The following is a 12402-nucleotide window of genomic DNA, read 5'->3' on the forward strand; positions in this document are numbered from 1 at the left end:
TCAACAAGTGAATAATCGACGGTAAACTAGGTCAACCGCCAACCGAGCGCGCGTGGGCGTTTCTGATTTAACGCTGCAGGCGCCAGTTTGTATGCATTTCGCAAACTGGCGCCTGCAGCGCCCCGTGGTGGCCGACTCGTTACTCTGTATTTTAATACGCTAAGGATGTGTTTGGTTATCTGTATCTTTTTTGTCATTTTGCATACTTGTCCCAGTTGGGCTGGCCGAGCATATGCAGGCAAAAAACTATCATCTGCATGTTGATTGGTTGCCGGCATCCCTTTCCATGCACCGTAACGACGCCTCTGCACACCGTGTTTGATTGCTTGCATTGCGTGTCCTCATACTAATGCACGTTGTACGGATTAAGACTTAACAGCTACTCATAACACATAGTGCCATGGCGATTGCAATGAGCGATGACGAAGACACAAGCAACTAGTTCGTCACGTTGCCGTCGTACTCGGCGGCAAGGCTACCATCCACCGCCGCGGGCTCGCCAATGCGGAACGTTGGTCTCTTCATGTCGACGAGCAAGCCTCCCGCCGTTGTGGCGAGCAGTCTCTGGAGCTCATCAATGGTAGATAGATACCGAGCAGGGGAGGAAACAACCAGCAACAGAAGAGGATGGTGGACTGGTCGTCACCGGCATGTACTACGTCGTCGCGCTCTTCTGTAGGTCCGATACGCCCTAGCGCAGCTCGCCTCGCCGCACTCCTGCCCGCCGTCGCGCTCTTCTGCGGGTCCTTAGCACAACGCATGAGTGGAGGACGTTGAGTGCGTGGCTCGGGAGCGGCAGGTCGGCGCGGTCGACGCACACGACGAGGGCTGGCCGGAGCTGCTTCACGACGCAGGAGAAGAGGAAGCCGAAAGGAGCGACGCCAGTGTAGAAGGACACAGGAGAGTAGACTGAGATTAAGGCATGTCATTAACATATATCACTATGTGTATATACGTTTCATGAGGAAGAGGTTAGATATACTCGTCTACAATTGTTGAAACAGAAAATGTGCAACACGAAAGTCGTGTGAAATTGTAAGATGAAGCTACTGGTCAAAGGAAAATTTAAACGGTCGAATGTGCATGATGAGTTTGACAAAATTCATTCAAAATAGCTGCAAACATGAACACGAAATTGAACATTTACGGTCTATGAAACTACAAATTGATCACAAAAATGAAACCATCACATCGACGTGCATCTTTTTCGCGTAAAGCTTACCACGAAACGAATCACTGTTGTGTAGAGTAAAAGGGATGAAAGAAAGGAGATTAGAGAGGGAGCACGTGGAAGAAGAAACAATGTAAAGGCAAAAGGGCTCTAGGCCAAATTCTTCCCGCATGAGTCTGGTTGGGATAGATGCCGGTAACCAAACGCATCCTAAAAGAACCGCGCTCGCAGCGACTCAAACCACCAGCCTCACTCGTCAAGGTTCGTTCATATAACCAACCCACCACGGAGCGGGATTTTCTAAGCTTCAACTTTTTCTTTCTTTTATTCCTTCCTTCGTTTTCCTTTTTTCCATTACCATTTTCTGTTTTTTTATTCCTAGTTTCTTCCATCATCTATTCTTTTTCCTAAATGCGTCATCTTTTTCCAAATTATTGATTTCTTTTTTGAATTAGATGAAATTTTGTTTTCATAATCATGATTTTTTTAAATTCTAGTGAACTATTTTTAAAAGCAGATATTTTATCAAATTAGAAGTACTTTTTTCATTTCGATGGACTTTTAAAAAAAAATTATGAAAAGTTTCTAATATTTATGAAAAAAATCATATTTAATGAACTTTTTTTCAAATTGGATGAAATTATTTTTAAAATTAGGTGAATACTTTTCCAAAATTGATGAACTTTTCAAGTTTTGTGAACTTTTAGAAAATTAATGAACTTTTTTTAAAATGAAATGAAATTTACATAATTTTCTGCAAAACCAATGAACATTTTTTAAAATTTGATGGAATTTTTTTTCAGATTTGATGTATTTCTTTTCAAAATTGATGAACTTTTTTCAAATTCGATGAGCTATTTTTCAAAATCAACAAACTTTTTTCAAATTCAATGAACTTTTTTCAGATGACAAACTTTTTTAAAATCTGAGAACTTTATTCAACTTCGACGAACATTTCTTTAAATACGTGAATTCGTTTTAAAATTTACCTTTTCTTTATACAAATAATTTATGTAGGGTATATAGTACTATTATATGTTAATTTTTTATACTTAGTGATGGGTCGAGTAGGATTATTTCCTAGAAGTAGTCGACAAAACTGTAGTCTAGTGGTCAAGTCACGAAGCTGTCGACTTTGAGACCTCCTCGTCAGCGCTCTATGCCCCCGATGCCTTTGCTGGCGCCTACGCGCACGAGCAATGGGGCCGGCCCAAATTAAAAGCATAGCACCGATCCCTCGATTAGCAACACTCGCTACGAAAGAAAAGGACCGCTCTCGATCGCGCACAGGTATGTTCGCTCTCGATCGAACGCCCTCAAAAAAGTTTTTTTTTGCCAAATCCCTAAAAAAGTATATCAATTTTGAAGAAAAATCACAAAAGAAAACATTGATTTTGAAAGAAAAGATCATCGATCTGAAAAAGAGTTCATCTATTTTGAAAAAGTTCACCGAATTTGACAAAAAGTTCATCGAGCTTGACAAAAAGTTCATTGATTTTGAAAAAAAAATTCATCAAATTGAAAAAAAGTTCATCAAATTTGAAAAAAGTTTATCCAATTTGAAAAAAATCACTGATTTTGCGGAAAATTGTTCGCCTTTGAAAAATCTCACGCATTTTAAGAACGAGAAAAAAGATAGAAAAAAGGAAAGGGAACATGGGAACATGGGAAACAGTTGCCTTTTTCGTGTTTTATAAAGAACAGAAAAAGAACAATAGCAACACATGTAGTCATCTAGTCTAATTGGTTCGTGTGGTTGCTACCTGAATCAATGAGCGAGATTCGATTCGCGGTGGACGCTTCTTTTTTGGGGGTTTTAAGAAACAGAAAAGTAGGATGGATCGGCCCACTATAAAACCAAGTGTAGGCGGGGGGGCGGGGGGGGGGGGGGGGGGGGGCGCCCTGTACCAAATGGCCTGTATTTGGTGCCTAGGCGCCGAGTAAGATTTGGTGTCGACTTTGCCTTGCAGAGTTCAGTTCCCACTTCGCCCGAATTAACGACAACTTTTTATTTCGCGTTTGTATTTCTTAGCAAGTTGACTGGGCCGGGCCACTACGTGCCACGTGCGAGCGCCAGGAGCGCTAGCGCTTACTGGAGCTCCTGGCATTATATGCCAAGTGAGCTGCTCGCATCGCGTTGCTGGGCCAGCCCAAGTGAGCAGCTTGATGAGCGTTGGCTACCCGGCTGGCACATAAGGCGAAACAGAAAAGCAGAATGGGCCGGCCCACTATAAAACCAAGTGTAGGGCGGGGCCTAGGCGCCGAATAAGATTTGGCGTCGACTTTGCTGTGCAGAGTTCAGTTCCCACTTCTCCCGAATTAACAACAACTTTTCCGTTCACGTTTGTTTTTCTCAGCTAGTTGACTGGCCCGGCCCACTACATACCGCGTGCTAGCGCCGGGAGCGCTAGCGCTTACTGGAGCTCCCGACATTATATGCCAAGCGAGCTGCTCGCATCGCGTTGCTGGGCCAGCCCAAGTGAGCAGCTTGATGAGCGTTGGCTGCCCAGCTGGCACATAAGGCGATAGGATGTCTCCTAAATGATGCGAATGCTATAACCGCAAGACTGTACTCACCCTAGTCATTGAAAGTGGGTCAACCCAATAACTAACTAGGACCTAGCACTTATGTGAAACATCTCTAGTCCGGTTCACGGAACCTTCTACCCAATTTTTGAAAGGTGTTATGCGTTTTTTTTCTTTTCCGTGTTCGTTCTATTGGGTTTCATCTGTTAGCATTTTTTTCTTTTCCATGTTTGTTCTATTGGGTTTCATATATTATGCATTTTTTCTTTTCCGTGTTTGTTCTGTTCGTTTTCATGTGTTCTTTTCTTTTCTTTTTCCATTTATTTTTTATTTTTTCCTTTCCTTTCTTTTCCTATTTTGAAATATATGTCATCTTTTCCGACTAAATTTTGATCTTTTTTTATACAGGTTGAACATTTTTTAGATAAAACATTGAATAAATTTTAGATGCACCTTGAACATTTGATCTGAATACATATTCAAAATTTTGTCAAATGCACATCAGACCTGTTTAAATTCACCCTAATTTTTTTTCTAAAAAACTTTGAACATTTTTCAAAAAGTTCATGATCATTTAAAAAAATGTTATGAGCATTCTTTTAAAAACTTTGAATTGTTTTCAGTGTTATGAATATTATATTATATCTTTTTTTTAAATTGCATGAACATGTTTGCAAATGGGGCAGACCTTTTATTAATCATGAAATTTTTTCTAAAGACGTGAGAACAAAAAAATACATCCCTGAACATTTTGATAATACGCGGTGAACGTTTGTTTTAAAGGCCAAACAAAGTAATTTTTCCATATATATTTATTAATACATGCATATTTTATAACATTTTTGGAATGTAAATATAAGGTGAGAAAAAAGAAAACAAAGAGGAAAAACGCAAGCCTCACTCCACGAAAAATGAAAACAAAAGGGTCAATGATCCCCACTGAGCCGGCCCAACTACAGGCTGCCCTTGAGGCGCGAGATGGCCAGTACTTTCGGTTTTCCAGAGTCCGCTCATATGCCCCGTCCTGAGCTTTGCTGACTTTTTTTCTTTTTACTATAGAAAAACAAAAGAGTACAACATCTCAAAAAATGTTCAGTTCTTTATCATTGATTCAAAATTATTAGTTGGTGGCTTACCAAGCTGACCGCTTGGTAAAAGAAGTTTCAGTTATAAACAAAGAGGATTAGTAAACAGCCGTTTGTCTCCTAAAAAAAGTAAACTGCAGTTTGAATCTTTGAGCAAAAAAAGAAGCAGGCCCCCCTCACCAAAGATGTTGAGTCAATTGAGTTAATTTGACACCTACATGTCAGTCAGTCACTTCCCGTAAAAAGAAATGTCAGTCAGTCATGATCCATCTAAACTTTTTCATTGAGGTATTTAGCAGTCATTTTATATCATCTAAATTCCAGTCAATCTCTTTGAGCCTACAAATGAAAAATAAGTTCATTTTTATATAATCTAGGTTGAGAAATATAAAATTAAGTATGATGACGATTAAATTTATATAAGAAAAGTGTGATGGGTGTTTATGTATAACTATTTATTCCAAGTTATTTATTTCTTTGTTGGGATAATTTTCATTTGTAGGATTCATTATTCTTTTTTTGCGCGCGGGATGGGGGGGGGGGGGGGTAGGATTCATTTTTTTCGGAACAGAGGCAAAAGATTTGCCTCATATATTAAATAAGGAGAAGATAGAGTTGATACAAGAGCCGAACACACGACATGACAATTATTCTCGCAATATAATGTCCCCTAGCTTTCTACACCCGCAGTGACCCAAAGCTTTGCCTCGTCGAGGACCATTTGAAGAAGGATGGTCGGTGGAGCACTCTTGCGGCGGAAGACTCTGGCATTCCTCTCGTTCCAAACGGACCAGGAGACGAGCATAGTGAGAGAGGCCGTTGCTCGTCTATTAGGATTCTGCAAGTCGGTTCGCTTCTCCCACCACTCCTTCACCGAGCCAGCAAGATGCCAAGTGGTGGTGTCCATGTGCACAAGTCCCAACTTGTCAGTGAGCATCCTCCAAAGCCTAAGAGTGTAGCGGCACTTAACGAAAAGATGGACGCCATACTCTTGCTCCCTTTTGCAAAGTTGGCAAAGGCCGCAGTTGGGCCAGCCGCGCCTGGCCAACCTATCTGCAGTCCAAATCCGGTCTTGTAGAGCCAGCCACAAGAAGAATTTAACTTTGGGTGGAGCCCAAGCTTTCCACACCGTGAAATCTATAGGGGAGAGAATCAACCCAAGGAATTGAGCCTTGTAGGCAGAGGATGCCGAGTAAATCCCGTCGCTGGAGTGCTTCCAGGTGATATCATCCTCAGCATGCTCGTCAAGGTGGACCTCATTCACGAGCATCCAAAGAGAGAAGAACTCGTGAACGTGGGCAGCGGTGACGGGCGTGTCAATCTTGACCTTCAGGATCCATGCATTCCCTTTAAGGGCCTCATGCACCTTCCAATTCTTTCTCCTGGAGGCACCGAAGATTAGCGGGGCAATGTCCTTGGGTTTGCGCCCAAGCAGCCAAGGAGAGTCCCAAAAAGGCGTTTTGGCACCATTTCCAACAGTAATCGTGGTTGAGGCATAGAAAAAAATCCAGGTCCTCCTCTGAGCATGGGTTACCAAGCCCCACCCAAAGCTTGCTGGGCTCCTTCCATTCAAACCATGGCCATCTCAGTCTCAAGGCATGGGCAAACTTGTCAGTGTTTAGTACCCCAAGGCCACCATACTCGCGAGGACGACATACCACCTCCCAGTTGACCTTGCATTTGGCACCCTCGTCTTATCCGAGCCAGACCACAGAAACGCTCGCTCAATCTTGTTGAGGTTTCGTAAAGTGCTCGGCGGCACAACGAGAGGCGTGATGGAGTACACCGCCTGGGAGGAGACAACCGACTTGACTAGAGTCGTACGACCGATGGTGGTAATATTTTGGCCCTCCCAAGTGACCAACTTTCCAGCCGCTTTGTCTTCAAGATATTGGAAATCCACTTTCCTAAGCTGCCAGACCGAGAGTGGGAGGCCCAAATATTTCACAGGGAAAGAAGCTCTTGCAGCCGGCATGCCATGAAGGATATGGTCCAAGTCAAGGTGGTTGCAGCGAATGGGCACAACAGAACTTTTGTGGAAGTTGGTGTGGAGGCCCGTGACCTCACCAAAACTCCTTAAGATAGCAGAGAAGTTCTCGATGTCCCTCTTGATCGGAGCCAGGAAAACAGCTGCATCATCCGCATACAAAGAAATTTGCACCATGGCGCCACGACCACGAAGCTTGCGGAGAAGGCCTCGGTGTGTTGCAAGATCAAGGATTCGACGAAGCGGGTCAATCGCGAGGACAAATAGGAGCGGCGAGATTGGGTCCCCTTGCCGAAGCCCTTGGCCGTGCCTGATGGGAAGGCCTGGAATCCCGTTGAGAAGGATGCGCGAGGAAGCCGAGGAGAGCAACGCGGCAATCCAGACCCTGAATTTGGTTGGGAAGCCCAAGCGCTGCAAGAGGTCCAGAATGTATTCCCATTTGATGGAATCAAAAGCCTTTCTAATGTCAAGCTTGAAGAGGAGGGCGGGGGTCTTGCACTTGTGGAGCCGACGAGCCATGTTCCGCACGTACATAAAGTTGTCGTGGATACTCCTCTTTTTGATGAAAGCACTCTGAGCATTGGAGACGAGGCCATCCATGCGAGGAGCAAGCCGCAAGGACAGGACCTTGGCGATGATTTTGGCGATAGCATGGATGAGACTAATAGACCTGTAGTCAGCTATCTCCTCTGCACCATCCTTCTATGGCAAAAGCACAACATTGGCAGACCCACTGTAGGTTGGCAGTGTGAAGAGAGTCGAAGTTTTGGATGACCCTCATGATGTCAGGCTTAATGAACCCTCAACATTTCTTGAAGAATAATCCGGTGAAGCCGTCTGGCCCAGGAGATTTATCGGCCGGTATTTGTATTTATAACTTTGTAAGAATTGGAGCTTCGGAATTGGTTCGTAGGAGAACTAGTACTGTTGAGATCGGCTGCGACTGATTCTTAAAACATCGGACTGGACTGAAAATAAAATTTACTGGTTAACTTTCATGCAGCTGGAGCTTACGGAGACAAATCTTCTTAACTGATGCTTACAGGAGACACAATTGTCCTCGATTATGTATGGCTAAATGTATCAATAAATCCTTTCAAAAGTACTGTTAGCTGATGCGGAAAGCCAGAGCTTCTAGACCAAACAAAAGTCACCCGGTTGACTGTTCTCTCCCAAGGCGAGAGGGAAACAGGCATACTCTGGCCAATAGCCGTACATCTTTACCACGAGTCAGGAATTTTTCGAGGAATTTCGCGCGCACAAAACGGGCTGGACTGACCGACCGACGACTAACCGTAGCAGGAAGGGTTTAGTTTGACACAAAGTCTGATCTCACCGACGTTAACGTGAGACCTTTTCCTAACCGTGGGATATGGCTCTCAGAGGAATAGTTACGACAAGTTTTTTTTTAAATCAGTTACGACAAGGTTAATTAAGTTAACCTAGGTACGACCCTGGGTTTAATAACCAATAATAGGTTCCCAGTTCCCAGTTCAAAAAATAATACAGTAATTAGAAAGTATGCTTGTATTCAAATCACAAAATAATACCATGTCTCTAATTCATACAAGCACACCCTAACACACGCACAAATAATCAAAATAACAAAGAGCATCCTAAAACAACCAATAAAACACGAAGATCTTTGCAGCTATGTGTCATCATCTCTAAACCTTGCGAGGAGACACCTATACCATAAGCATCTGCAATCAGACTTAAACAGGTCATCATCTTCAACCACGGTATAATTGCCGCCACGCTGCTTCCCCTTTTCTTCACCCCTGCGCCGAAAAGATAAGGACACACGTATGTATCCAACACGCTTGCACCAGCCTTTGCCATCTGTGACTTTGAATACCGATATATTCTGAATCTGAAACATGTGACAGAAACGCGCTCTAGTTTCTTCAGAGCGACGGGTAATTTGGCAGCAACATGGACCTGAAACTGACCGTCCTTTGCTAGTTCACCTACTTAACATTTGGAGTGGTCATTGCACAATCAGAACGTAGCCATGTTTGAGATATACTCGTCCATTCCAAAATAAGTATTGTGGTTTTAGTTCAAACACTTATTTTAAAATGGAGGACGTAATATCTTGTTTTTTTGAGTAACAAGAAAATCAATTAGTGTTAGTTATACACATACATGAGATGGTCGTTAGCAATAACCAACACAATAATTTCTGCTACCATCCAAGCCCGATTTATGTATCAGATCTGTTTTGGGACCAGTGCTGTGCAACGTTGACGGCTGGATCACGTGCTTTCTCCTTGGTCGTGCGGCCGCACCGTCGCGCACGTTTTGTTCCGCTTTGGTTACGGCGATTCCGGGATGATGCATGCGCTTCACGGTGCCATGAGTATATCATAACTCGCGCGCATGATCGGCACCGTAGCCGACGGATCCTGGCCGTGAACGCGAGCATCATGCGCGCACGCGTCTCCCCTCCAAAAACACATAATCTCATCACGCGGGCGTGTGTCCCATGATGGAAAACTCATTAGATTCGGGCACCCATTGCTACACCGGGGCCTCAAACTAGGAGCAGCGCACGGCCTCACGGGAACTCTAGCAAAGTCTCCAAACGCCATACAAAACAATTCTATGGTATTTAGCTGAAAATAACCAATCTAGGAGGATCGTCATAATGGTTTCCATCGCCATATTTTCTGGAGGACCCTTTAAATCAAGCCCACTTGCCTTCATGACGAAAACCAATTCCTACGAGAGACATTTCCACTCGCATTTTTCTTCCGGTCCGCAGTGCCGCCTCTATTGACTCACCTAGCATTGTTCTCGGTTGCCGTAGCCCTCGATGACAATGCCACGGTCTCCTCTTCGACTAGAGCCCGATTCCGTCGGTGCCCCATGGGATCCTGCACCACCTCTCTCGGCATCACGCCGCCGCCTAAGCTAACACGTCATCGGTTCTGCCAACAACGGTGTCGGCATGGAAGCACGATCACCTATGGGTAGGGGTGCCCCTTTGTGGTTCGGCAGGGGGGTGGTCACATTGCACAAAGAGCAGAAGCAGCAGGGGCAGCGCGGCGATGACAGCTTTCTTTTACCCAGGTTCGGGCCGCTTTGCAGCGTAAAACCCTACTCCTGTTGTGATGGATTGATCTGGAGGAACACGAAGGCACGGCGTGCTCTAGCCCGGCCTTGGGGGGAGCAGCGTGGGCGTACAAGTGTTGAGGGATCAAATGTTCGAACCCTTTGCTAGGTTGCATCGGGCCTCCTTTTATAGCTTAAGAGGCGCCAACGGTGGCAAAACAGTCATTTTAGGGTGATTAAATAGCTAACAGTGCTATCATACCTAACTCTCACAGTGCATTAAATGCACTGCTAGGTGTCAAGCTGGTGTCGAAGCCCGACAAGCCAGCCGCGCCGCTTATCTGCTTCTTTTTTATTAGCGTGACATGTCTTCTGGACGAGTGTCAATAAAGCTAATCTATTCCTTATCATGCCGCCACGTACTTGGTAGGATCCACCTGGTTGTTTTAGGAGCTTGACAGCACACCGATTAGTGACTTGGGTGCGAAGAGGTGGAGCGGCGGCGACTTGGTGAAGGCTCGCCGGCAAGGGGCCTGGCGGGTTTTGGTCTTTGGCGGCCCTGGAAACCTTGTCGGGGCGAACTGGTCTCGTTCTTCATTTGCTGCCTCGACCCGACCAGGCGCTCCTGCCCGGCAAGGGAGGCTACCCTGAGGTGATCTTCTATTAACCTGATCCTTTTAATGCTCTCCTTGATCTCACGAAGAGCGGTTCCTCTGGCTTATCTTTGAGTCATGCATTGGTACTAGATGTATGTCGCCAGTATGCCTGTGCATGAGTTCGGGTAGCAAACGTGAATGTTTGCTGCACCGACAGGAGCCCTCGGGCCTAGTCCATACGTGTCGCCGGGCACCGTTGGGGTAGGCCCCAAACAATGCACAGGCCCATACCCTGACCTTGCCGCGGCGGAGCCCGTGTCTTTAAGATCTTCTTTGCTTCTTCATTAATCTGGAATTGAGTTAACCTCCGGGCTTTCCACGAGACGTGTGATGCCCAGACGACGCGGGTTCACCATGCAGTAGGCCAGAGGATGCCCACATTCATGGGGGTAAGTTAGGGCGCCCGCGCGAGACCCTGGGGTAACTGCCATCTTATTCCACCCACTATGCCTGCAGTTTCTACCACGCCTGTTGCATGCATCGCTCGGGGTTGGTGGCGGATGCGCAGGGCGCGGGAACGTGTGCCTTGGCAGGAGGCGCAGTGCCCTGGATTGGCGCAGAGGGGCGGCCGACGAATCTGGACGCCGTCAGCAGCGTAGGTAGGGCGGATTGGAGGAGTGGGGCGGTCGCCCCGGGGTAGTGGAGAACCGGCCTCCCGCCCCGCTCGGCTATAAAAAGAGAGCGCGAGGGGGATGGAGACGTTCATCCACGTACCTTCTCCTCCCTTCTTGTTTTCGCTTCCATCATGACAAGGGGGAGAGGCCGTGCTCAGGCTTCGATGGCAGCAACGAGGGCTTCCTCTCGGCACCGTGCTTCTGCTCCCACCGCAGCCGTTGATGAAGAGCCTAGTGCACAAGATGGAGCTGCAGGGTGCGGACGGGGCCGACGGGGCGCTCGAGGAAAAGGCGGGTGTGGTGGTGCACCGGCCGGCCTCCCCCAGCCGCCCCAGCCCCGATGACGGGCGATGTAGGAGACACAGCGCTGGAGTTTATCGCCAGGTTGCGTGAGCCCCCGCACAGCCGACTGTGGCTGCCTTGCCCCTTTGCTATGATGATGGAGATTGAGCAGCTGCCCAGGCTGGGGTTGCGCATGAGTGGCTGATGCAATGGTGCGGCGTGGGCAGACGTTGAGTATCCTGCACCGCACATCATGCTTCTCAAGCGTGGCTGGAAAACCTTCGCCTGTGCCCATCACCTCGCAGAAGGGCACATCCTCCGCTTCAAGTTGGTGGAGGCTGATCTGCTCTTCATCAAGGTCTTATGACACTCGGGTGCTCGCTTAGGGTGTTGCGCGGAGAGCTCGACCGATGACGAAAGCTCCTCCTCGAGCGACAGCGACGAGGAGGACACTGGTGGGGAGGACGACGACAGCGAGCCCCCGGCCGTCAAGCACGAAGGCGACGACCCGGAATTTAGCTGAACATCGGTCGCACCGTCTCCGTCAGCTAGGCGCGGGCAGCACTATCATCTGCAGCCTGGCCCCAGCAGAGTGATTTGTCGGGGGTGTTTGGCTTGGACGTCATAGCCACCTCCAGCTGGACCCCGGCAGGCTTCCTCGTGGACTCCGGCTTCGTCATCCCTGATGGAGTTTCTGTCTTGCCGCGTTCCTCTGGTCCTGGCGGGGGTGACCAGGGCATCGCCTAGCCGCTCCCTCCATCTCCGAGCTCTTCTTCCTTGCCGGGGAGGCGCCCTCCCGATCTTTTTAGGATGCGTCCCGCGGGCCCTGGTGGGGTCAAGCTGGGCTTCTTCCCAGGCGCTCCTTTTGCCCTCTTTCCATCTCGGTTCAACCCCTAGGAGGAGAGGGACAAGAAAGGCATTATAGGGCACTTATCTTTTTTCATATCAAAAGAGTTAGGCACTTGCCAAATTTTAGTTAAATCTATGTAATCCCTTCTTCATGTTTGTACTCTGCATGATTTGT

At 46.9% G+C, this 12402-nt stretch overlaps 1 protein-coding gene across 1 annotated transcript; it reads right to left on the reverse strand.

Moving 5' to 3' along the window:
- Positions 1-438: 438 nt before the first annotated feature.
- On the reverse strand, positions 439-11573 carry LOC141022808 (uncharacterized). The gene is made up of 5 exons (XM_073499078.1): positions 11337-11573; positions 6441-7471; positions 5467-6164; positions 758-909; positions 439-564 (listed from the first exon to the last, which is right to left on the reverse strand). The coding sequence occupies exons 1-5, from the start codon at positions 11571-11573 to the stop codon at positions 439-441; spliced, it is 2244 nt and encodes a 747-aa protein (XP_073355179.1).
- Between the last annotated feature and the right edge of the window lie 829 nt (positions 11574-12402).

Source organism: Aegilops tauschii, chromosome 5 (genome assembly GCF_002575655.3).
Source record: "Aegilops tauschii subsp. strangulata cultivar AL8/78 chromosome 5, Aet v6.0, whole genome shotgun sequence".
NCBI lineage: Eukaryota > Viridiplantae > Streptophyta > Magnoliopsida > Poales > Poaceae > Aegilops > Aegilops tauschii.

Coding starts and splice junctions, on each gene's coding strand:
- LOC141022808 (XM_073499078.1), bottom strand. CDS start 11,573: ATGCGCAACCCCAGCCTGGGCAGCTGCTCAATCTCCATCATCATAGCA. Junction 6,165..6,440: donor GCAAGGTCAACTGGGAGGTG/GTATGTCGTCCT, acceptor CGGTGCCTCCAG/GAGAAAGAATTGGAAGGTGC. Junction 565..757: donor TCAACGTCCTCCACTCATGC/GTTGTGCTAAGG, acceptor GATGAGCTCCAG/AGACTGCTCGCCACAACGGC.